This window comes from Bacillus rossius, chromosome 1 (assembly GCF_032445375.1).
Source record: "Bacillus rossius redtenbacheri isolate Brsri chromosome 1, Brsri_v3, whole genome shotgun sequence".
NCBI classification, from domain to species: domain Eukaryota; kingdom Metazoa; phylum Arthropoda; class Insecta; order Phasmatodea; family Bacillidae; genus Bacillus; species Bacillus rossius.
In genome coordinates, this window is record NC_086330.1 from 134,367,965 (window position 1) to 134,395,622 (window position 27,658).

Genomic DNA, 27,658 nt, shown 5'->3' on the forward strand with positions numbered 1-27,658 from the left:
ATAATTGCACTAGTGAAGGGCCCTTTGTTTATAATAAAATAGTAAGTAAGAAGTCAGTCGATTAATAGTAAGGATGAGTAGTAGTTTGATACTCGTATCATTGCTTATAGCCTGATGTTTGATTTCTTAAATTCTATAAATGCAAAAAAAAAAAAATTAAAACTTAACCATTCCAACACTATCACATCTGTGAAATTTAAAATGTTAAGCCATTTACTTTACAATTTACAGATTTTTTTTGTTTACAATCACTGTTATACCATAGATATAGATTGTTCAAATAGGATTGAATAAAAAACAAAATGTAAATGTGCCAGAACACTAGTGCCAATGCTAGTGTGTGTATGCTAATGCTGTATATTCAATATATCGAAGGTACGTAACGTTCGCAGTAACGTAACGTTTGCAGTTACGTGTCTGTTGGCACCCTTGTCTTGAAAAAAACAAATCCTTCCATTCTTTGCCATCTTGGTGTGTTTTCAGTTTGCCAAATATTTCACAGTGGCTAAAAAAAGTGTTTTCTATTAATAATATAGTTTAATTTATTTCATTTGTAGCTACGAATCCCAAAAAAACACATGTTCAAGTGGCAAAGGAATTGGACATAGGTATTTCCACACTAAATGTCATCATTACAAATCATGAGAAAATTTTACATAAATGATGCAGTGTTTCTTAAAAGACCAGTAAAATTGAAGTAGGAAGCACAATGAATTTGAAGGAAAATTCTTGGTTTGGTAGAGCAAATTGGAGCAAGTGTCCCCATCAGTGGTTTTCACGTTAAATTTGTGTACATAGCTTGATTTATAAAAAGGTGTAACACTGACTGGTGCTAAATTGATATTGCCTGCCTATAATGTTTTTCTGCTTATAATGTTTTCCTGCTTATTATGTTTTCCTGCTTATTATATTTTCCTGCTTATTATGTTTTTTGATATCATGAAAAATTTATAACAGGGTTTTACTCTAATGGAAAATTGTAAAAAAAGAGATAAACTATATTGTGTATGTGTGGTGTGTTTCATAAAATATTTATTGTAATAATAAAAATCATTGGCATATCTTAATTAATGCACAGAAGACTGTACATTTTTAAGTAGCTAGTTAATCAATGGTAGAGACATGCTTTGTATGCTTATATATCTCTGATGTGGATAAGTAATACATTTATTTTAGATGTAAGATTTTATAAAAATTGATAACACCACACCAACATGAAAAAAAAAAAATTATGTAGGCTTATTCAGAGTTAAGAACATACATCTTTACCTGCGTGGTATGTTATACTTTGTTATAATGTAGTAATATGCAGTATCTAAAGACAAACAGCTGGCATGAATCAAGCCAGACTTTTCTAATGTGAGCTACATACCAGATGACCAAACATGCCCAGTGTTTTATTAGTCTACATAGTGTTTAAATAACCATTTACCTATCACATTTTTTTAAATTCTCTTCAGTTTTATTTTTAGTCATTTCAACATAATTTATGAAATAAACATCTCTGTAATTCTCAGATTTTTTGAACCCTTCTCATTTACAAATATTATGTTTCTGTATATTATATACAGTAGATGAAAGTTCTTTTCAATATTCCAGTATCTTTTAGTAAATCTGGGAAGTTATAAATTTGTTTTCTCTAGTATTTGCAAGATATGGTAAAGTTATTATGAAGTGAACTGGGGAGGTGGATGTTGTATGGCTAGAAAGAAAGGCTTATATAATAAAAATTGGAATTATGAAATATATATGAACCAGAGGTCTTGAATTTTGCTGTAAATATAAAAACAGGGCATATACAGGTCACTGATGTCATGAAAAAGTAATGAAACTGAAGGAATAAAAAAAAAACAGTAACATTGTGGGAAGAGACAATACTTTAATATGCAGCGGCCTTTTGCTAACTTGCTTTTTGTTTGTTGATGTCTCACCTTAGCATTATTATAGTTATAGACTGTCCTATTGAATCATGAGAAAGTATCTTTGATAAGGTTTTAGCTTGGCATGTTGCTACAAATTGAAAATGTATTTTGTATTATAATTAATTTTTATTATATATATAAGTTATAACAAAAATTTATTTAAAGATCCAGAAAAAGTGGTTCCCTATGTATTTTTAGACATCCTGAATAAGCCTTTTAATTTTTTAAAATAAATTAATGGCTTGTATACAAAATGAATTTATATTAACTTCTTACCCACTCAGAGGTGATTCCTTATGCATGAATAAATAGGAAATGTAAATTCTTATTCCTTGTAAGTGGTTAAGTTATTGATTATGATTCCTTAATATTGCATACTAAACTTATTTACATCAAATTATTCACAAAAAAACTAAGAGACAAAATAATTAAATTTTAGGTATTGTTTTACGTATCCAAGAAGTTGCACATTTTAAATTCAGCACTGTATTCTCTCTTCACTGTTTAGATAGGGTTTGCTTAGCATTTTGTAATTACCTGCAATAATCTTTGGTCTTTCAACTCCCCACTACCCCAAAAAATTTGTCTAACAGATTTTTATTTAAATTCTGTGTACAATTTTAACTTCTGTTAAGTCAGTAATTTCAAAGCCATGTTGTAATAGTGCTTATTCTTGTTTTAATATGTTCAAAGAAACTGTTGATTGGCTGTGAAGTATTCCATTTGGCCGCGTGTGGCCGTGTAGCTGCATAAAGCTAGGTAGCCCGAGATGGACTTTAATGTCTCGCTGGCTGAAGACGGTGTGATGCCCAGCCGAGGGAAGCTGAGGTTCACAGTAGCTGTGTTATCCTCCTGTTCTTGTGGAGATGCTGTGAGGAGCATCTGGTCTCACAGCAGTGCTGCACTTGAGTATGCAACATCTTTTCAAGCATGTAGAGGTGCGTGTTGGTGTTTTCATCGTCCCCGAGTCCTCCGGAGGAATCTTGGCTATATCTTAGCCTGCAGAAATGCTGCATGTGCATCCGTTCAGGCTGTGTTTGTATGCAGCCTTGCATGGCACGTCTATCGCGGGAGTCCGAGACCTGTGGGGGTGGATATTTCTCCCGTGCGAGCTGGGGCTTTTTGGCCGCAACACCGCTGCCTTTGCCGTGCCGCAGCGGGGTCGCTACATTCTCGTGTGTTGGAGCAGTCGCCCGCTTGCACCCCACGGAAACAGGCGTGCGCGCCACAGTGTCCTACAGGTCTGTGGTGGTGGTGGTGCTGTTCCCTTTGTGCGAGCTGGCTCGCCGTGTCTGCGTGGCGTCCTGGCCCGCTGCCACGCTGCCGTTGCTGGAACCGTGCTGTGTGCGGGCTCGGTGTAGGTGCGTGCTGTTGCGGCCCAGCGTGCTCGCGCGGTAGTGCTGAGAGTAGTCGCTGTTGCCGAACAGGTCATCATGGTGGGACTCCATGTTGGGGCAGCAACAGTGGCATAGGCTCATGTTCATCAGCCGGATGGCGATCTGGTCAGCAGAGGGGGCCAAAACACTCGTGAGCTTAGTTGTAGAAAAGAACGTTCCATATTTACATGAGTAATGCAAAGTTTGAAATTCATACAATTTCAAATTTCACTAATACACAATATCATATTTTTAAAATACAATACAATGTTTTGTAAAAGTTGTAGTTTACCAATTTATCAGTGGTATATGTATAAATATATATATATATATATATATATATATATATATATATATAGAGAGAGAGAGAGAGATTTATGCCTAATAATTGTGCAGGTTCCAGGATAATGTCGATTTAATAAAACATGGTTTTGGATTATAGGATAAATTTGAAAATTTTGTGCTATAAATATCACATTACTAATTTCGTTTTACAGTTGACCCAAATTTTTTATCATTTCACGTTAAACTTTTTAAAAATTTGTAATTCAAATCTTTGTATACACTGAAATGCTTTATGCTGGTAAACTGATACAGGAATTTCTTACATCAAATTGCACATTTTTTACAAAGTAATTTTGACACAGGAGTTTTACACAAGATTTACATTGGATATAGTGTTGTGTCATTTAAGGATTATTCAGATTATGACTACGCAGATTATGAAATATTAGTTTTTATGGTCAATTTAATCTAAAAGTTGTGTCACTTGATTATTTTATAAAAAAAATTGGAAATTTGATCACTTCTACAGTACTATTCAATTCAGATTTATACCAAAATCATTAGAGCTTTAAGCACACAGTAAAAAAAACTACGTTTATAATATGGAGAGTGAGTGTGTGACAGAGAAAATTATAGTGGGATAGTGTGATTTCACATACACACAAATTTATGTGATAGGCAAAGTATCACAAAATTTGGGGAAGTCTTTCCTTTGGCTTATTGTGTGTTCCCCTTCCACAAAAACATAACCTCCTTAACACGCAGATCGACTGATGTTCAGCAATAAATTATGCTGAAACAGCAAAGAGTAATATAGTTATTTGATCACACTTGTGAGACTCGCACAATCTCTTCGTTGTCCATTTAGACATAAAAAAAAAAAACCTGACCTGCCCATGACTAGCAATAGATAAATAAGTTAACATATTGGTTAAGTGGACAGTATACCAAGGAATGTATTTCCTTGGTACTAAAATTTATTCATTTTTATTTAGCTTGTTGGCAGCATTTCTGTGTTCTCGACAACGCTAACAGTTTGGCCAAGTCATCAGGTTGACAGAGCTATTCAGGTGTGTGTACAGAAAGTATATTTGAAGCAATGCTCGACCGGAATGGGAAGTAGCCATACCTTGATCTCCTGCATGCGTGCAGCGTAGATGATGGGGTTGAGCAGGGTCTTGCAGATGACGAGCAGGTTGACGACGGTGTTGACGGGCACCAGCTGCAGGATGCTGATGGAGTCGAGCGTCACGGCGCAGTCGTAACACACTAGCACGAACACGGTGACGGCGGGCAGCCAGCCCACGACGAACGAGCCGAGGATGAGCAGGGTGGTGTGCACTGCCTTGACCGCGCCAGAGATCTGGCGCTGGCGCTGCTGCAGCCGCTCGGCGTCACCGTGTCGCGAGCCCCGGCTGAACCGCAGCCGGTGCGCCTGGTGGCGCCTCACGATGGCAAAGATGTGCGCGTAGATGACGAGCATCACGGCGAGGGGCGTGAAGAACAGCGACGAGAACACCACCCGGAACTTGCGATACGTGATGAACCTTTGGCACGAAAAACATTAAGCGTATCTGGAAGCTCTTTAAACATCTGTCCTTGGTCATGCCAGGCAAATACTGGGATATTTCCTTACAAAATGCAAAGGGCAATTCCAATTCCTTCTCCAGAATCCTTGTTCAGGGTACATAGTTTTTTTTTCCGTCTGCATGTCTAAAAACTTTGTTGTCGATAAAAAAAATATCTCCAACAGTTGTGTACATTTAGTATTGTGTAGGTAACTAAATGTAATATTTAATTTTATGATTAGTACTGTGTAACTAAATGTAATACTTAATTTTAAAAAAATTTATGCTCTCACAGGGAATTAACCACAAGCAGTAGTGGGGTTAATTATGCATTTATGAGCAAGCATGTACCTGATTGGGTCCAAGTTCTTTGCAGTCTTGGGGGTATCGATGACAAATAGCCGTTCACTTTCCTTTTGCCTAGTCCCGTGAACTTTTTAAATGTTTTCCAAATTACTGTACTATCATTTTCTTAGCTAAATCATTTTTGAAAGTTACCACCTACATCAGAAAAGAAATTGTCCGTCGTGGGAGATAATTAATTTTATTAAAGCTTGATTTTTCTTTAGCTGACTGCAGGCAGTTGTTATAAAAAAAATTAAAAATGTTAAAAGCTGTCAACACACATTCATCCGCAATGACATATTCTAATACTCAAATACATTGATACATCTTCTTCTCCAATTTATGATTTTATTTATCTAAGTAGTAACATTTATTCTAGGTGTTGGAATTTTATAAGTCTACTATTAAAATAACATATAAGTTGTATTGGCTGTAGAAGCTAACATGTATTATTTATCGCTACCAGCATCAGTACCGGTATGTTACCTGATCTTTTCCTTGAGAAAGAATTCTTCTCCCCTAGAGGTCTAGCGAATCTCTCCATCTCTTGTGATTGTGAGAGAGCATCCTACCTAATTATACACAAACTTTACTTTGACACAGCATGTGGTGATATATGTTAGCATGAAGCGAAACTACTTGCAACTTACATAATTTAAAAGGAAAATTAGTTACCGCTGATGGCATGTTTAAAAAATAATATTTAAGTAATTGTTACAAATTAAAACTCCCAATATGCATCTGGTATTAGTCATAGAAGCTGATATGTATTCTGAGTCGATGTCAGCAATGTTATCGAAAGGACACAGGTGTGTGTATATTGCGACAAGGAGTTCACCTTGAGAAAAATGCGAAGCGACATGAGAGAGCAGAGTGTACATTAAGTCCTTACCAAAAAAGCCATTTAGTTGCAATCTGTGTCAGAAATACTTTGGTCGAAGATATTTGTTGAATAAACTCGATGATATCGAGATCAGGTCTACAACAGCAAAGAAGAGGAAAGAAGATAAATTATTAAAAAATTATTATGAACTCGAAGAAGTTGAAAATGCTGGTTCTACAGACTCTAACCTAGATATCACTAATGAAATAGAATTGAAATCTAATGAAGAGTAGTAGTGTTTTCATTGGAAATTAATAGAAATAATTCACAGAAAAATTAAGTTGTCTTCGTCAATTTATGAACAAAATAGAATAGGCTGAAACTGACAAATTCTAAGATATCGGTGAAGCACTTAAAGCTGACTAGATCACAATTGTGCTTTGTTTAGGAACTTAAGTTTGTTAACGGTATACTTGAGACAAGCGAGATTTTCTCTAACTCTAAGGAATTAGGTTGAAGACATTATCTTTTACTACATACTAAAATTAATCATTGGAAATTTTTTAGATATTTTCTTAATATAAGTTGATAAACAAGAAGTTTATGCTGTGAAGGAAAATTTTAATACTTAACAGACTTTGAATTGTTTTATAATGAGATAAATTTATAACTGGGAATGAAAGAGTGGTGCCTATTAACAAAATTAATTAAAAAAATATTAATAATCAATTTATTTTATATATGTAATTGTTATATTTGGAATAAAGCATCATTCAAAAAGCATTTACATAATAATAAAAAATTTAGATTCTAAATGTGTTTTTTGAGGAATAAAAAACAATTTATCATTTGAATATATTTTATAAGGGGATGTATATAAATTTTGTTTATATAAATAATTCTTTCATACTTTTATTAGTAAATTATTATATGCTGAAATTATAGAAATTTATTATTTTCGTAGAAAGAATGTTTATTAGTTGGTAATTGAGTGGTAGCAGTCCTTGTAACAGCTGAGTCCTCATCAGTGTGTCCTATATCATGTTGGAGGGAAGCTCCCCTGAAGGGGTATTCCTAAAATTAAATTACTTGCAAACATTTTAGCTTGTCACTTCACAGAATTCTGTTGGAGTTTACTCTAAATGATTATCTCGTGGTATTTTCTTCCTCTTCGAAATGTTATTTGTGGAAAGTTTAGAAATACTGTCTGATGGATGTGGCGCCATTGTACTGATTACAAAAAGTTTCGTATCTCCAAGCTCACCTGAAGGGATATTCCTAAAAATTAAATTACTTGCAAACATTTTAGCTAGTCATTTCATAGAATTCTGTTGGAGTTTACTCTAAATGATTATCTCGTGGTATTTTCTCGTATCATATTTTCTCCCTCTTCGAAATGTTATTTGTGGAAAGTTTAGAAATACTGTCTGATGGATGTGGCGCCACTGTACTGATCAGAAAACTTTTCGGTCTCCAATGTGAATAGTTTGTTACTAATAATGTGTTTACATGGGGAACTGTGTGTACCTACTGTTTAGTATATAAGTTTCGAACGAATCAACTTAGCTTCATTTGCTTCGTCTGTCAGCAATATAGTGATGGCTTCGCGAAACGTGGCTCGTCGGGGGCGTAGATCCCGCCGGGAGTTGAGATCATCGCCTGTTGAGTTTCGGGATAGATTGCCTCTAGTGCGTCTGGAAGACCATCACGGGGTGACGAATGAAGAGGTGAGGGATGTGCGCCCTATGTTGCGTCCTTTAGTGGCTGTGATACAACCTTTGGTTGTGCATCCTCCGGCTGCGCCTGCTCCTGCTCCAGCTGCTCGGGATATTGATGTGGTTATCGTAAATGATGATGATGGTGATGACGATGGTGAAGATAATGAAGTTGGAGAAGATGAAGTGCTGCAGGCTGTGAGGAATCTATCCGAATCACTTGATACTGTTTTAACGACATTATTGCATCGTATGCAATTTGTACTCGAGGAATTGGGGCGTATTTATGCAATATTGCATCGTTAGTTATTTGTTTAGTGTGAGTTAAGTGAATAAAAACTTAAAAATCTAAGTGCGTTTTATTTATACTACTAAGTAAACCTAAGAGCTTATAGTTAATTGATGAAGGATATTAAACTCGACTTTAAAGAGTTTCATTTATATGCTTTAAAACAGTAAGTGTTAATGGAAGTATGTATCTATACATTTTCTTTCCTTTTTAAAATTATACGTAAACAAAAGTGGTGCTGTGCCAGTGATTTTGTATTAAATTTTTTGGGGCTTGTAACTTGGCTTAGTGAAAAGGGTTTAATTTTAGCAGCACTATTTCGTTGACAAATAATTGGTTGGAATCATTTACTGTAGTCGGTAATGTAGTGTTTTCTCATAATGATAATAATACCCATGATGAGATTCTGAATAGGAGGTAGTATGGCTTTTATTATTATGAGTTTTACATAGGATTAATTATTTGGATAATTTTTTATTTAAACACTTTTAATAAAAAAAAATGAATTAAGAAATATCTAACGCTTAATGGTTTCAATAATAATCGAAAGTGTTCCAATAGTAAAATTAATCGTGAGGGGCTTAACTGTGTTGTTTGTGTGTGTATGAAATAATATATATATTTATTTTGGTAAATGCCTTTAAGAGACTTAAAGTAATGTTTGGTAAAACATAGCTTCTGTTAAGTTCACCTATTGCAGATATTTTATAAGTAGGTACTTATACTAATGTTTTTTTTTTATATATTGCTTTATGTGGAGGGGGTTCATAGATATTGAACTATGTAATTTGTGTAATGTGTAATAGAAATGTTGCTTGATAAATTTGTATGAAGTTTAGAGTATGTGGGTATGGAGAATTAATAGTATGAATACAAGTTTGGAATCTCTACGCATAATCATTACAAGTATTTTTCATTGTGAAAAAGGACAATTAAAATGGGTGATATGTATCGAGTATTTCTTTTTGCTGGCCTTACATTTCATACACTTTAGGTGGATAAGGGAAAAGGCTGATATAAATGTGATGTACATAGATCTTATGTCTTAGACTGTGACATCAGTATTATTATATGTTGACTTTGCAGTTCTTTTGATCTAAGACGATATTTATGTGTTTTATGCCTGGGTTTCTGAATGATCGATCGGAAAGTAATTAAAATTGGAAACATACCTCTTACAATTTACTTTTCTGGTTGATATAGTTGGTATTTGAGTAAAGTTTGGTGTGATTTATGTATGTATGCTACGATCCCTCCTCATATTTGTTTTAATATACTACGATCCCTCCTCCTCATATTTGTTTTAATATACTACGATCCCTCCTCCTCATATTTGTATTCGTATGTAATGACTTAGCTTGTGTGTACCCTCCTCATATTTGTATTCATTTGCAATGACTCGACCAGAATGTCAGATCGGACTTTGTACATATCTTAAGTATTATTATATTTAGTTGAAGATGTTATATTGGTTTATCCTGTGGTTAGGTCGAGATGTGCTCTTATTTTTTGTATGGCAGGATGTGATTGGTTATATCTGTAAGTGGTATTTGACTCAAAATTCTTTACTGCAAGAAACATTCAAAGAATGAAAGAAAAAAATACATAATTAAATGTTTGATTTAAAGAGTTTGTAAGCTGATGAAAGTTGGGTACTGCGAGGCTGAGGAATAGGAATGTATGTTATGGTTTGTAGATTTAAAAACTGTCTTTTGACTGATGTTCATGTTGGATTGTTGGGTGGACCTAGTACATATTTAATATGGTGTAGTAAATGTTTATTTATGGTAAATATTTATGGAATTATATTAAGTAGTATGATAATGATGGACTGATAGTATTAAATTTGGCTGCTTTGGAACAACGGCTAGAGTATAGTTATGCATGATTACGACTGACTGATAAAATGGTATGGAATGCTACATAACATTATCAAAGTATTATGTTAGTAGGTTATGTTGGAATGGTAACTTTACGAAAAAAAAAAATACAGTGGATAATATTACACAAACATGCTGGTGTAAGACTGTGATTTGGAATAGTATTAATGATTTATGGTTCTGCGTAGATATAGTGGCTGGGAGTTTTGAAATTAAATGAGGCGTGCAAAGTCCTATACAGATGTTAATATTTAAGAGGATATGATGCATGTTATTAATAATAGATCATGTCAGCTGGAGGAGATGTATTTATGTTGTGTTTACCATACAAAGAAATAATCTCGTGATTACATTGGTTAGGTTATGAATCTGCTTTTTCTAGATTGTTTCAAGAATTCTAGGATAGTTGAATGATATGGAGTAGAAGAGAGAGAGAGAGAGACCCTATGTAAGCTGAGTCCTAAGTAAACATGTTGATGATGTGAAGAGTGTCGTAGTGGGGGTAGGGGTTGGCTTTATATGTAGGGATGTGGATGGAATTAGTAGCTTAGTTGTCATCCTGACTCCGAAGAGTGAACATCGCTTGGGAGCTCTCTTCCTTGTTTAACTACAAAGGCATTTGGGGAGAGTATGGATCCTACCGCGAGTTATTCGAAATCCTGCATGGAGCCATCACCACCAATAAAGCATCGGTGTCCGCACTGCCATATGATGTTCTCAACAAGTTTTAATATGAGACGTCATGAGAAGAGTAATTGTGCGAAGAATCCATCTCGCACTATTGTTTTCTGTAATGAATGCCAGAAGAAGTTTACTCGCAATGATGACTTGAAAATACACCTGAAGATATGCAAAGGAAGAGTTATGTGGTCACTAGTGATGATATCTCCGCAACCGCGTTAAAATAGCACACCAAGCTTAAGTGTAGCACCATCGGTCTTGGACACAGCTAACCAAGACATGGAAGGCACATCAAATATACATCGTTGCAACTACTGCGACATGATGTTTGCATTTGCTCATGATACAAGGAGGCATGAGAGAAGTAAATGTATGAAGAGTCCCTCACATGTGAAGTTTCATTGCGACAGGTGCAATCAATGGTTTACTCGCAGAGATAATTTGAAAAGACATATGAAGATTTGTAAAGGTGTAGTTCGCTTGCCTGTAGAACAGAATGTGAACGTTACGATTCCTCAATTTAAACTAGAGGTACCCATGTGCACAGGCTCCAGCATTAAAGGAGATCAGCAGCAACAACCACCACCCGCATCGTCATCTGGACATAAATATAACACTATGCTTGGTCAGTTACAGACAAATGATAATGGATTTTACTTGGCACAATCTGCATTTGGAGGAGTTCTGAAAGACTATTATTATCTAAATACTTTTATTGAGGCCAAAGATATTTGCACTTTTCTGAGTGATATTGAGCAGAATATAATACAACAGATTATGGATGATACAGCATCGCATGGGCCTTTAAAATATAACTTATGGTTGGATTGTCTATATGGTACACCGCCACCGCATGAGAATCAAGTGAGCAAGCGTGCTTTCAAGACATCGGCTGCTGCAATTTACGATTCTGACGAAGTAGATCGGTCAGTTAAACAGAGTATAGAAGAACTCTGCATGGAAGAAGAAGAATATATGGGTAAAGGATCTAGTTGGGCGCTGAATTCGGTGAACCGTCTGGAGCTGAGAATTAGTCATTTTGACGCAGTATAGATGTATATAGCTTTGTGTAGAACTATGTATAATAAAATTTGTAAATAAAATAAATGTTTCATGTATACTATGTTTTTTTTATTTCCCTTAATTTATCCTGCTTACTTTATGGTGACAACTATAAAAATAAGGATGCATGCATGACCATAACATTTGCTATTAAGATTAATGATATATATGGATACTTAAATATTGTTTACATGAGATACTGAGTTACAATATAAAGAAAATGTAATCGCAAAGGAAGGCATGTAAAGAAAACATAAGCGAAACTTAAAACACTCAAAGAAAACATAAGTGTAAAGGAAAGTCCTCAAAGAAATTGTAGTCGCAAATGAAAGCCCTCAAAGAAATTGTAGGCGCCAATGAAAGCCCTCAAAGAAATTGTAGTCGCAATTGAAATCATGTTAAGAAAATGTAAGCTGTGTAAGTCAGTTTGAGTAGAGTGCTACAGTGCACAAGTCTGCAGTATGACTTTGGTGTAAGGTTCGTGATAAGTTTAATGGTAATACTAGGAATATATATATATTTTATCTTAGTATTTGGGATGATCACGTGATGCTCATTACGAATAATTAATCTACATACTCTAGCAGGGGATGAAAGTTAGTATGATTATATAATCAAGTATGGTGGGTGCATACATGAGGTGATAATACAATATGTTGGTGGTCAAGATTAAAGTGGGTGATACCAAAATCTAAGATGGTGGTGGTGTGGATGTGTTATAAGTCAAATGTGATGATATAGTCCAAGATGGCGGGAAGTTCAGGGTGTCGACAGTAATGTGATGATGCCAAGATAGTGTTGGCGACAAGATGGCGAACATAAATGCTATAATCCAATATAGTGGAAAGTTCAAGGTGAGGGACATATTTGAGATGTTATAGGTCAAGACAGTACTACATTCCAGCAGGGGCAGAATTAAACTAATATATAACACCCTCTGGCAGTTAATGTGTGTACTAAGTGATACTAGCGCTCCTAGTAGTGAATACTGAACACAAGATGGCGGCTGCACTTGGCTAGACATTAGCGCTCCTGGTAGCGAATATTGAAAACAAGATTGTTGCTGTACTCCGTTATACACTAGCGCTCCTGGTAGCGAATATTGAAAACAAGATGGCCGCTGCACACTCTAATAGACACTAGCGCTCCTGGTAGCGAATACGGAAAACAAGATGGCGGCCGCACTCTGCTAGACACTAGTGCTCCTGGTAGCGAGTATTGAAACAATAATAATAAAAAATATATATGTCGTATAATTCTCGAAAAGTTGATGCTATTATTACTTTCAATAAAAATATTACAAGTCCGAATATGTGTGTTAATGTTTTATATATATATACCTTATTTAATTCTTAGATCGGTAATTGTCTTGATAGCCGAGCGGTTAAAGGCGTATGTTTTCCAACCTAAAGGTCAGAGCTGTGTGATGGATCGAATCTCAGCAGTTCCGAATGTATTTTGTATAAAAAAAATATTTTAATATATTGATAAGGATCATAATAACATTGGTATGTAATGAAATATCGACCTTATGTGTATGAATAGAGCGATGGCGATGCTCTCTAGGAACAAACATCAGAAACAAAGATGGGGAAATCCAAGATGGTGGAACATAATGTAAAATCAAGATGGCGACCCCCAGCTCAGAAGAAAAAAAATCAAGATGGCGATAGTAACAACATCCAAGATGGCGGCCTCCAGCAGACGAAAACAAATGACTGTTGTGATGCCATAAACAAAGATGGCGATCGTAACGAAAATTGCAACAGGTGTGATTAAAATGGCGGCTATGACTTCATAATATTAAATACTGGAAAACAAAATGGTAGAAAGTTCTAGAAATCAAAATGGTTAATGGAAATTACGTAATCCAAGATGGCGGCCGGGTCCTCCAAGATGGCGGTCAGATATGATGTAATACTATATGATTGCATAATAATAATGGAATGATAGAGCATGCGAAAATTGAATCCAAAATGGCGGTCGGAAATGATGGTGACTGGATATGACATAATCCAAGATGGGGGTGTGGTGATGTCATATTTGGGTGGCTAGGTAAGGGGGATTCCAAGCCTCTATGGGGAGATGGGGAGATTGTTAGAAAATTGCTTACCCACTATGGGGAGATGGGGGGATTGTTAGAAAATTTCGGGAATGGGGAATTTTCGTAGGGAAATTTTGTAGGAAAATGGGAAATTTATAGGGGAAAACGGGAAATATTGAGGAAAATTGGCGGAAAATCGGGGAATTTCCAGGAAATCGATGATGACGTCAGGGGTCAAAGGTCATAATAGTGACGTCAGGGGTCAAAGGTCACTGCTCCTAGCTCCTATGCCTGCAGCCTCTGTGCTCGGACCTACATAACCTAACTACTTATCTCCCTTGAATTGGTGTTTCAATATTGAATATTTTCAACAGATAATCGCTAAGTGTAATATAGTGAATGTAAAAAAAAGTGCACAAGTTATAATAAAACCCAAACCCTTTACGATTTTTTTTACATCGACTGTAGTACTCTTAAATAATAGTAATGACGAGAAAATAAAAAAATAAAGTGAACATGGCGTGTAATCGGACACCTGTAATGAATGTCGTTCCGTGGCCGGGTGGGGAGGAGAGGAGAGGAGGAACTCACGAGTGGTCCTCGCAGTAGCGCGACTGGAACGCCTCGCCCGGCACGGACGAGAAGTACGCGAAGAAGAAGAGCGTGGGCAGCAGCCACAGCAGCACGATGCAGGCCGTGGTGTTGGCGTGGGTCATGATGGAGGCGTAGTGCAGGGGCCGCCGGATGCCCAGGTAGTGGTTGCCGGCGAGCGCGAGCAGGTGCATCACGCCCACGATCACCCCGGACAGCCGCAGCACCTCCAGGGTCATCCACAGGCACGTGTAGTGCTGGTAGATCTGGCGAGCACGCGCGCAACCACGACAATCTAGCGGTTAATCATTACATTAGATGGCGAAGAAATGAAGATCAGTGTGAAATGCAAGTCCCTCGGGTGCTTTCAAGAATCTCTACCCGCTGTGCACGTTAAAATACCGCTAATCAAGAAACAAAACTTATTTATGGTACAAAGTTAGTACGTTTATTTTATCTTTGAAGCATTTTTTTTAAAATGTTTTTTAAGTGTCTTGTTCTCTATATTGCTTCACTGTTTCCCTTGGTATAGCTTTTATTAATTTCTGGTTTACTCTCCTTTTAAAGAATTTCCTGTTACACTAGGAGACCAATAAGCTGTCTCGTTTGTTTTGAGCATAAATTCAGAAATTATTTTAATTTATCATGTGTAATATTTGTGGTTGTGAACCAAACCTTCTCAATAAACTCATTTTGATTATAGACTATGTTATTTCTATTAAGGTACCGTACGTGAAAATCATTTGGTCAGAACAAGACTTGGAAGCTCTACGTTATATGGGTTTTTTGAAGATCCATATTGGACATTCGAAATATCTATGTAAGAATAGTTAATTAGAATAAAATTTATTTTCAATCTAGCCGTTTGCCGATGTGATTTCCTATCCTAATTTTTGATGAATTATGAAAAATCCTAATACAACTGGCAGCAGCAGAAGCGTAAACACCAGTTACCATTATTCTATCTTTAAAAATGACATTTCCATACAAACTTTCGTCCCCTATTTAACCCCCTTAGGGATTAAATTTTCGAAAATCCTTTCTAGTGCTCATCTGCGTTATATAAGAAACTCCAATGCAAAATTTCATGCTTCTAGACCACGGTCATATAGTTAGGCCAGGCAACTGGGTTGGGGGGGGGGGGGGGGGGGGGGTGCCTCGTCCGCTAAGTGAAGCTCGCGGTGGCCTAGGAACTAACAGCGCTAGTAGTAGTTGAGCCCATCATTAATATTGTGTTAAATGGAAGATTAGTATAAAATATGGAATGATTCCCAATTCCGTCTCGATTTTTGAAGTTCCCCCCTTCCCAATTACTACTTTTTCGTTCGTTTGGTTGTTAAGTAAATGCCTAATCTCTATCAGTGCCTTAAATTTTTTCCGTATTTGTTAAGTTGAACTGGTGAGAGAGCGTGGCTTGCTATTTTGAGTCTGACTGAAATGTAGGTTATGGCTTAAAACAATTTTTTTTTTTTTTTTTTTTAAGTTTTTACACCTACCTAACGACCTGGTTAAAACACTGGCTAGCTGCAATACCAGGAAAATTTATAGTTGAAATTTTACTAAGAGGGTCGAAGTCGGTGTGGCTTAAACTGTGTGAGTAGAAGCATGTGGGTGCTTCTTTCAACGTCTTAAGAATATCTCGCCTGAGTGGGCCCTAAGAAGCAAGAGAAAGCTCTTTAATGATTTTAAAGCAGAGTGTAACATTTTTTTTTCTCACATAACAGTCTGAATCAGCGGCGTGGCGTAGTAGTCAAATACATGGTTCGGCAATCTGCCGGCTAGGATTCGATACCAACTGGAATTATTTTTTTTACATTTTCATTTTTTTTTATTTCTCGCGAAATTAAACTATTAATTACATCAATTAAATATGTTTGAACAGTTAAATGTATATTATAATCAAAATATTCAATTTAGTAAAGTTTACTGTAATTATGTTAATATATTTAAATATGAATTGTTTAAAATGATACATTTTTGAATTGTATTTATTGTCGATATTAGTTTGTGATTTTAAATTTGGTCCTTCAGTAGCAATGTTTTCTGATCGTTATCCTCAGTTGATCATTTTTCTTTATCCTCTTTCGTGCGTTCAGAGCACATGGCTCTGGCAGCTGTTTCAAATCCCCTGTAATCGGCCATTACTATATCTTTCCTACAGTTTGTAACTGTCTCTACATTTGTGAACAGCGTCTCGCCACATGTCTGCGGTGGTTTGTCATAAAAACGTAAAATGTAAAAAAGTAATGTTTCTTCTGATAATAAATAAAAAAAGTAGATAATTACTTGCTAGCATTTTCGTAAATGTTTATTTTATTCAAAACTTCACCCATTTATGTAATTGAACTGTTTGAACATACTTAAATTGTGTTATTAATAATTTAAGGTAAATCCGGGAGATATGACGCGGCGGGAGATATGACGCGTTCCCAGAATTCCATAGAAGGGAAACAGCCGGTGCCCAGTCATCGCGCGCATCAGTCTCCATTAGTCTGTGGGAGTGTACATGTGGGTTTTCGAGTATTTCCTGTTTGTTTTTTAAATAGTACAGCACTTTCTTGCTGAATTCGCCATTGGTAAGTACTGAAAGTTTCGTCGTGCTCCAGCTCAAATATATTCTATCCACTATTTATGTAATTTGAAGAAAGTTGTGGTGTGTGGTTTGGAAGAGTATTGAGCTGACCTTGTGTTCACGCCGCCTCGTGCAATTTCCGCCATTTTAAACCACAGTTACGGGTTGCGTCATATCTCCCACTGCTTTGGGAGATACGACGCATTTAGTGAAAGGGAGATATGACGCAGTGTTAATTTAAATAATATTTTTTGCTTTGGTATATCTATATGCAATAACATCCCGACGTACTCAAAAATGTTTGGGGAAGATGCTGAAGGGAAGCTTGCTAGCCATGTAAAAAAGCTTCAGGCAGCAGACTTCGCTCCAACTAGGAAAAACCTTAGAAGAATCGCATATAATTTAGCGGTTTCAATGAATAAGGCACAGAGATTCAACCAGGAAACGGGGTTGGCAGGCTGTGATTGAAAACAAGTCATTTATGAAGAGAAACACAGATTTATGTGCTAGAAAATCTCAAGGCATATCAAACAATAGTGAAGAATAGATGAACGAGGAAGAAGTTAAAGCCTACTTTGAGCTACTGCAGAAAACCTTGACAGAAGATCATCTATAGTGTAAGCCAAGCAACATCTACAACATGGATGAGTCGGGTTTATCATTAACGAATGAGCCAGGACACGTTGTTGCTGAGCGAGGCAGTAAAAACGTTTATGTAAGAAAAGCAAAGGAAAGGGGCGAAACAGTATCTGTAGTGGCATGTTGTAATGCTGAGGGCTCATTTTTACCACCCTGCTGCATTTTCAAAGGAGTAAACAAGAAAGCAATTTGGGAATAAAGTATGCCACCTGGAGGAGTCATACTACCTCCAGCCTCTTGATCGGAGCTTCTTCAAACAATTGAAGGCCTATTGGGCAGATGCATGTAATAAATGGATGCTAAGTCATACCAGCATTGAACGCCACCACTTTGGAGTTCTCCTGAAGAGTACTTGGTCTCGGGCCACTACAGTAGAAAATGGTGTTTCAGGATTCAGGGCTACATGGATAGTACCGCTGAATCCTTCAGCCATTCCAGATTATGCATATTTACGACAGTCTGATCCAATTGACCAGCTCCTTCTTGAAGAACGTAATGCTTCCTTCTAAAGAGGTCATGACGATCCTCTTCTTTTGGAGGACAATGGTATCCCACTACCTCTTCGAGCAGGTGTTGCTACGGCCCAGTCTCATTAGATATGCGAACTTACTGAACGTCCTTCCACATCCAAAGAATCTCCTTTCACATATTCTTATTTCAAACCAAGGACAACAGCCACTGTCTTTCCTGTTTCTACTGCTCCCTGCATCCCCAGCCAAGATATGACACCAACAAAATTGCTACATGTGGTATCTCCCATACCAAACCGAGCTCCAGGACAACGACCAGCAAGAAAACAACGTGCGCAACTAGTTACCAGTCCTGATGTAATAAAAGAGAAGAAAATGAAGAGGGTGAATGCGAAAAAACGTACTGCTGCAAAGGATGAGAAAAAATCAACAAAGGACTTGGATAGGCCTAAGAAGCGCAATACGCGTAAATGTGTTTCGAAACAATCTACAAAAAAAAACCACTTGGCTATTCATCTTCCAGTGAAGAAAATAGTGACGTGGTGGATGATGACTCAAGTGAAGATACTGACAGTTATAATGAAGATGAGTGCTGTGAATGTTTTGAGAACTATGGAGACACTTTATCAAGAGCAGATTGGATTAAATGTACAGTATGTAATAGGTGGCTACATGAAACATGTACCCTTATTGGTCAAATTTGCAAAATGTGTGGTAGATTGGAGAAAAAAAATTAACATAATAAATGCGAAGAACTGCAAAAAATGTTAAACAGTTTCTGCATATCATCCTCTGTTTTGGATTTCATTAGTGTTTTGGTGTTTATGTGGCTAATGTGTTCCTGAGATCTTGTATTTAAAAGTCTGTGTTGAAGTTTGTGAGAATAGTGAAGGAAGCAGTATATATATATATATATATATATATATATATATATATATATATCTATATATATATATATGTGTCAGTTTTTAGAACATTGTTAATTTGTTACACAAGTAAACCAAATAGTAAATTAAAATTCAAAATAAATTATCGTCATATTTTAATATGACTTTATTTTGGTAAATAAATTTTTATTGCAGTAGAGAAGTTTAACATTGTTAAGCCATAAGCCATATCTCCCACCCATTCATGGCCATATCACCCATCCCTATGGGAGATATGGCCATCTATGATATGAGATATGTGTTCAGCTATTGACTACGTTAGCATCATAATTTTATTTTTATAATTTGTTTTTAAATAGACAAAACTATTAACTTTTTTTACCTAGTGTTTGTATTAAGGTATAATTAATTTTGTATTTTTAAAAGCCATAAATTAAAAGGTGCGTCATATCTCCCGGATTTACCTTAATATTTCGAGAAATAAAAGTGAAAATGAAATAAAAGACTGGACCAGCGGGTATCGAACCCGAGCCAGCAGAATGACATCATGCATTACACCACTGCACCACGCCGCTGATTTGAAAATGAAGGTGATTCAATATTAACTCTTTAAAATCTTTAAAGAGTTTTTTCTCGCTTCCTAGGCAAGATATTTTAGGACGTTAAAAGGGGCACCTAAATGATTCTACTCACAATTTAAACCAAATCGGTAAGCCCCGACTAGGGACCCCCCCCCCCCCCCCCCCCCCCCGGAGTAAATAAATAAATGAAATACTGGATTAAAAATCACATTTGATAAAAAAAAGACACTTGCTTGAAGATAAAAAAGTAAAACAAACTAATATTCTTGATTTGAACACGCACTTAACATTTAAAACATGCGTTCTTATGGGAGATCCCAGTTTGTTTGGGATCTGCATTCTCGAGACTCCAACTTTTAATTGACAACTGTGGCATAGTTACAAGTTATTTCAATGCATTTAACCTCGACAAAGCTTCCAAATAAATAAATAATTCTAAACTGTACCCGAAGTTTGATACGAACCAGAGTTGTTAATAATGGGTTCCACTACTACTAGCGCCGTTAGTTCGCAGGCTGCCGTGAGCTTCACTAAGTCGACGGAGAATAAAGGTAAGTTTGCCAGACCTGTCTAGATGACCGTGTTCTAGACCCACCGGTTTAAGCTGTGCGTTTTCTGTCAGTGTTTTGTTAAGTATATTGTACAACCGGTACTAGGGTTACCGAACTCGATTAATTGATTCAAAAGCTAAAGTGTTGTACGACAAAGAAGAATATGTTAACGAACATTTTTACATCATCATACGACGGAAATTGGTATCAGAAGAATAGCTGGAGTAATATTTCCATAGCATATTGGCCGAAAATTAACACGAGTGAATCGATGAAGTTCCATATCACGAGAAACTACGAAACGTTCCAGAAGAAATACTATTCGAAGACTATATCGCTGAGGGTCCAGACTAAGGTTCTTGTGCTGAGTCCTGAGGGATGACATTGCCAAGGTGCAGATTATACCACAAGTCGCCTGACTAGCTACGCGTCTGTAAGGCCCCAGTCAGACCAAGGGTAGACTGTGAGGACTAGTTCCAAGTAATATTACAATAATTAGACTTTGACCCATTTCGAATTAGCAAGCTCGTCATATTGCACGGAGGTCTTTGTCATAAATTATACTATTACCTTAAACCTAGTAAATTGTAACTTGCTGACACGAGTAAGTATTTGTTCTTATAGAGAAATCTCGTTTTGTTAATACACACTTTCGTATTTAACAGATTGCATCACTGAGTAACGTATTTAATAGATATCATTTTTGCATTAGTGATATTAGTTGGGTATAAATATTGAGTTGAAGCCTCGTTAGTATTAACTTTTATCTTGTTCTTTGTCTTAACCTTGTTTGTATGATAACCTAGTCCGACTGATAGTGTTTTCTTTGCTCTGATCAAGAGTGAGCATAGTTTGGTAATTTAACATAACATAGTATATACTCAAATAAATGCTTATTTTTATTTAAAGGAACTCTAATTTGAAATTAGAGTAAGTGTCAACACTAAATAAACTTTGACTGAAAGCAACCTTTTGGAACTTAATCAGCCGATTCACACACTGTTCTATTGATATATCAACTGTTGAAGGACTCAGCAACATTAATTTTGTAAAATATTGTATCATATCGCTCTTAACCACGGTGTTATCGAATGGTTTCCTAGAATGCATTGAATGCAAAGTAGCTTATTTAATAGTCCACTTCAATTCAAGCAAGGTTTCTGGCGCTCGACATAGGTATATATATTAGTCGGCGCAAACTGTGGCAAATAAATAAATATAAGTTTAAATAGATTTTTGGCAAAAACATTAAAGCCATTATGAATGTTAATAACTCATGTATAAGCGAGACCACCTACGAATACAGCAAACACGCATTTAAGCCATTTTCACTTTACTATAAATATAGTTTAGGACCGAAATACGGAAACGGAACTAATCATCCGCCGTTAACGTATTTTTGCATAGTGTTCGTAAACAAGGACCACTCTGGTAGTAAAAGCAGTTTTTAAATGGTTTGTTCTGAAGCTCTGCACACTGTATGTGATCTCGGGTAGGCCATGCTTAGACTGCAGTATAGAGTAAACGGCGAACACTGTTGCCAGATTGATACTACCCGGGTTGTTAAACTTAAAATTTTTTTTTAACATACCATCGTTAATCATAACAAGTTTTAATATATTTTCATTATACTATTTTATTTTCTTAAACCATAAATTAGACTACTGGCAGTATTATTAATTAATGGCAATTATTATTTCACACGGGAAACAATTTGTAACAGTCAGTCACTATTAATATCAAGGCATTACATGAAAGTATTTGGAACTTCTTAAAATTAAATGATATAATAGAATGTTAACAAAAGAAGTTTGAAGCCAAAATGGCATATTTCAGTTACGTGTCCCTAGAAATAAAAAAAAATGGAAACTATCAGATGATACTCTTGATGAAATACACCAGGAAAATGTATTTCCACAGTTCTCGTTCCAAATGTTACCTTACAAATTAATTTTTTTTCCTATACAAAAAGAATGACGTTGCGAAGTTGTGCGTGAAGCTTGAGCGCTGTAAAGAGACGCGCGAACGGCGGCCGGGAGCACTCACGTTGACGCCCCAGGCGGTGGGCAGCAGGCTGTGCACGACGAGGTGCAGGCCGTACAGGAAGGACGTGTACGCGTCGGCGCCCGCCAGGCTGAGGCTGATGTAGAGGGTGGGCGACAGCGGGCGGCGGATCCAGCACACGGCGAGCAGCACGCGCGCGTTCACGGCGATGGACGTGACGCAGAAGGCCACCAGCAGCGGCACGCTGTACAGGTAGAGGCGCCGCACCAGCTCCGCCTGGGCCGCCGACGGCGACGACGTCGCGTTGGGCGCCGGCGTGCTGGCGTCCATCGCCGCTACGCCATCTGCGTGAATCGAAAACAAGCGTACTCAAGTTATCTTTAAAAAGATTTGTGCAATGGGAGTGCATGACTTGATGTAAGTTTTTGGACATACGCCATTGCTAAGAAGTCATGGCGCCAATCGCTGCCATGGCTGGCCAATCCCCTCCTAGCACACGATGCATGCACCCTCTCCCGCATGGCTAACCCCTGCATGATTAGAGCGTATAGGCTTCGGCCTGAGACGCACATAGAGTCTGTCCCTAATCCAGACCCTCCCAAACACATTTAGTTTTAATTTAAGTTAGGAAAAAAAAAAGGAACAGCAGTCGGCACTTCCATCCTAGCTGCCGAGTCGTGAGCAATGGCGTATGTCCAAAAACTTACATCAAGTCAAGTGTACTAAAGATGACTATACTCAAGAATTACAGAAATAAACTTACATGGCTTCTGGGTTGTGACCACTTGTTAATCGCCTCGATAACGGCTGTAACAAGGCATGCCGAAATGTCGGAATCTATGAAAGAGTACTGCATGGGCTTTAATTTTGATTTCAAGTTAATCTTGGTTATTTTTAACCAGCCTGTCTAACAGTATTAATTTGTTCCAACTTCAAATGTCACGGTTCTATTTTTTTTTTTTTAGCTTGAATCTGAATTATGCTATCGTGTTATTACTCGAGTTCAATCTTTTTTTTTCTTTCTTTTTTTTTTTTTTTTTCATTTTGCCCTAAGATGATGATATAATGTGAAAGTGTTTTGCCAACGAGTAGTAACTGTTTTTCGGTATATTTGCCAAATAAGCGAGCAGGTCTTGTTGCAAATTAACTTCCCATTATTTATTTATAAATTTGTTACCTGCCTGCAAACAGTATAAATACTTTTGGGACAGGCACAAACACTATATGGATATACAGGATACACAGAACATCAAACTACATATGGGCACTGCAATCAGGGCAGGCACTGCAATCAGGGCAGGCACTGCATACCTGTAGGCACCACATCTGGGTAGAACACTACATGTAGCCTCTACACACAACGTGAGCACTACCAACATGCAAGCACCACCCCTTAGACAGGCTGAGGCTCAATCTACTAAGACAATACATGACTGCAACACAAGATGACAACTTAGATACAGAAAAAAGCAACACAAACACATAATAACAATAATAGCATGTAAAGGGTATTGACATGTACAATAAAATTGCCTTATATACCTCGTACTTTGTTTAAGTGTTTGTTCTGTTTCCTACCCAGGGAGTGTGCTGCAGTAGCCTCATCCCACAACCTAAGACGTCACGGAAGCCTACGATATAGAATACAGAAATAAAGATAAATAACTGGCAATTAAAAAAAAAAAAAACTAGTACACCCTCAGCAGAGATCAGATCTAGGAGGTGACATTTCGAGAAATGCCAACTATTTATATTGAAATAATCAGCCATGTTTTCGAACGTACTGATTCACGTCTGTCGTGTGCATGCGAGAGAGGTCGTGCAATAGTCAGGGAATGCATGTTAAGTGATTTAAATAAAACTGTAAAACAGACTCACCCTCTAACACCAATATATTATTTGTGTCATATTTTATTACACATAAACAGAATCTAACATTTTAGGAGCTACCAATTTCAAACTCTGAGAAGTTTTTTTTATTATGTGAAGTCAAAAAACCGCTTTTATTTGTACGCTGCATAATTAACTGACTTATGACAGAGAGAGAACATTTTGTTTCTTTCATTTCTTTACGAGCAGTGAACTTTGTTTTCAACTTTTTTTTCTGTTGATAGAGAGACACGTATGTAACACTGTGGCATATTTTGTAAGAATTTTTTTTTACAGAAATAAAAAAATTATAGAAAAAATAAACACGTCTCTCTTGAAATCTCAAGTAGATAAAGTTATCTTTTTTAAAAAAGAAATGTGTGAAAATTTAATGTTCACAAGCCCATTTTAGAAAAAAAAAATTTAAATTTCATTTAACACAAGAAATAGTTATTGGAATAACTAACTGCGTTCTTACTTATCCTGCATACCTCAGGATTCGCACGCCTCCTTAATTTCCTTTTAAAAATTCTAATTTTGATGCCTTAAATGTCTTTAAATTTTTCACTTAGGTCTTATAAAACTCCTTAATTAACATTTTATTACAGTAGCATAAAATATCAACACGTAGAGTTGAATGGCTATTTTATTTATTATTACTCAAGTAATATTTCGCACTGTTATTTGTGTTTCACAATGCTGTCTGGCTCCTAAAATACTATTTGTGTCAGTGTATCTGTTGTCAAAAATATAACAAGGTTTTCATAAGTTTAATTTTCATGGAATGTTAACTATTAAATAAAATTTTTTTTGATTGTCTTGCTTATCTGAAATCATTAAAATCCTTTAATTTTATTTACGTTAAATAGTGCAAACCGTGTACATTAGGTATGCTTAAGTTTTTTGACTTGTAAGTTGTAGCAGCGCAAGAGTCGTGGACTTCATCCGCGTGTCGGCTGACATTGTAATTGCCATCTTCAGGGCTACTGCCGCGTACCTGCTTTCCATTACACTTTTTCGAGACATTTAAGGCGGTGATCAGCCGCGAAACTCGTGTGAACTTTTGATTCAATGATTTGTGAACCGTTGTTCTTTCACTTTTGAAAGTTTAGAAATGTCATTATTGGTGCCTAATCTTACCCTTCACAGATTTATAGGACTCATAATTCTTTCCCTTAAAACTTTTTTCCTATTACTAAAGCTGCAAGCATGGAGAAGTATTAAGGAAAAAGAGCCTTAAGAGCGGCAATTATTTCGAACTCTGAAACATTTTTATTTCTACTCCGTTTTATGCCTTGGAACATTTTAATTGGAATCTCTTGGTTCGGTTTTTTGTTTGTCGTTAATTAGAAACGAATACTCTTTTAAGTTTCCGTTCTGCCTGTGGTTCTAGCTGTCGTTAGTGTTTCATTAACTTTGAGATTTCAACTGGGATTCATATCATGCGGTTGTCATTATCTTAGTATTATTAAACCTTTTCTTTAATGACTTATTACCTTGATCTGCTCGGAGAAGAAAGCGGGCAAAGCAATTATATTATGGCAGTCATGTTATGGTTTCGCAGTAACCAAACTTTACTTTAGCAGCAACATTAAGGGGCGATTACACAGCTAGAGTAAACGGGATAGCAACTAGGGCAAGTGAACTTTCCTGACTACTCTATTATGGTGGAGTAGCTGCTTATACAGCACACACTTTTTGCATAATTAGCTGCCAAAGTTACATTTTTAACGTTTTTGGGTTGTACATATAAGGAGAATTTAATTTATTGCCGAACTGAAACTTTTTAGGTTTAACTGCAATGCCACTGGCTACTTCATGATATGGTTTGCATTTCTATCACAGAAACTCATTTCATGTTTCTTGGCTGTCAAAATCATAACAAATTTGATAATTTTGAAATGCCAGGTTAAATTAATTAAAATTTTCTGAAAGAAATACAAATCATTTCTTGAAAACCAGTGGCATTACAGTTAAACCTAAAAAGTTTCATTTTTTCAATAAATTAAATTCTTATTTGTTCAACCATAAAACGTTAAAAATGTAACTTTGGCAGCTAATTATGCAAAAAGTATGCGCTGTATATATTTTTAATTTCTTGAAAGTTAAACAATTGAAAAAGTCTACAAGTTTATCTGTAATTACTGAAAATTTAAAATCTTGACCTGAAATGGGAGGCACCCCCTTAATGTTCGCAGTACAATTCTACAAATGTAATTGTTTATGCTCCTGACCACCTTATCGTGAGTAAACTGAAAACCACGTGTTTATGAACCCACTCGCTAGCTTTCCTCCACTAGACTGCACCGGTCCACACTGGGGAGGTACGCTGTCTGGTGAGCCTTGTGGTGGGAGATACATAGGTGGGGGAAGAGGAGAGGGCGAGCAACTATCCGCTTGTGCAGTCCCACTCGACTCTTCCAAGCACGTTACTATCTTTAGTACTCTCCCACCTGGAGACCAATACCTGACAGCTGTATACCAACAACACAGACGAGAGTGTGAAATATAACAGAGCGGCAAGAGGTGTGACTATACAAATTTCATAGATAAATGGTTAAATTATATACTCTATCCGAGTAGTATGTATTAGCCGGTCTGGGGACAGAGGTGAGGTGCCGACCGCCATCTTGGATTGTGACGTCACAGTGGCCATCTATGATGACCTTGATACTGACGGCCATCTTGGATCCGCATTTTGAATTATGACATCACCATTGCAAATTATGTTTCAGCCGCCATCTTGGAAATCCGTAATTTTTATGCTAGAAAATCTGGAAAAAGTTAAGAATTTATAACAAAAAAAATTAATCAAAATTTAATTAAATCTTATTTAAAACACGCACATCCACGGTTCATACCTGGTGAGGAAAAAAAATGACAACAGATCCTCCATGAAAGCAGCTGACCGATTGACCTCCCACCACTTATGCCAAGGTATATATATCGCCAGATAGTATGATGTCATGTCCGCCATCTTGTTTTCGTCTGCTAGAGTAGCTACCATCATGTTAGTTTGATTTTTGTCCACTAGAGTGCAGTATTCATTTATTATATCTGAGGAGCCCGCCATCTGGAAATTTGGGTGCCATCTTGGAATTGTTTTTTTATTGACCTAGAAATTCGGGAAAATCCCAAAAATCATTAAATATATCACTCGTTAATTTACTGGTTGATTCGATCGATTCCTGTTCATGGTTCGATTCATGCGTAATGCAAAAAATAATAATTTTAAGTAAAAATATCAATAAATCATGTTCAAAATCGTAAAAGTGGCTTACGTTTCTCATATACCAGCCTCCAGTAAGCCTTTATATCAGCCATCATGAAATTCCATAGTTAATTAGCTAGAAATTCGGTAAAAATGCCAAAATTTATCCAAAAAATCTCTCGTTAATTTACTGATTGAATCGATACTTAGTTTGATCCTTGGTCATGGCAAAAAGATAATTGAATTAAAAATATCACAAAAGTAATAGGTTCGAGAAATAAACACCACAAGTT

The 27,658-nt window shown here is 36.5% G+C and overlaps 2 protein-coding genes across 2 annotated transcripts in view; one reads left to right on the plus strand and one right to left on the minus strand.

The window, feature by feature from the left end:
• The window catches only part of LOC134546181 (glycosyltransferase 25 family member-like), a 344,576-nt gene that overhangs the window by 6,511 nt on the left and 310,407 nt on the right, over nt 1–27,658 (plus strand). The window lies entirely within an intron of this gene.
• LOC134546178 (trace amine-associated receptor 3-like) overlaps nt 1,512–27,658 on the minus strand; it is a 233,750-nt gene continuing 207,603 nt past the window's right edge. The window contains exons 2-5 of the mRNA XM_063388763.1: nt 22,328–22,629; nt 14,582–14,847; nt 4,713–5,130; nt 1,512–3,421 (exon numbers count right to left, since the gene is read on the minus strand). Coding sequence (XP_063244833.1) covers nt 3,158–3,421; nt 4,713–5,130; nt 14,582–14,847; nt 22,328–22,615 — 1,236 coding nt within the window. The 5' untranslated portion in view covers nt 22,616–22,629 and the 3' untranslated portion in view covers nt 1,512–3,157. The remainder of the gene's footprint in view (nt 3,422–4,712; nt 5,131–14,581; nt 14,848–22,327; nt 22,630–27,658) is intronic.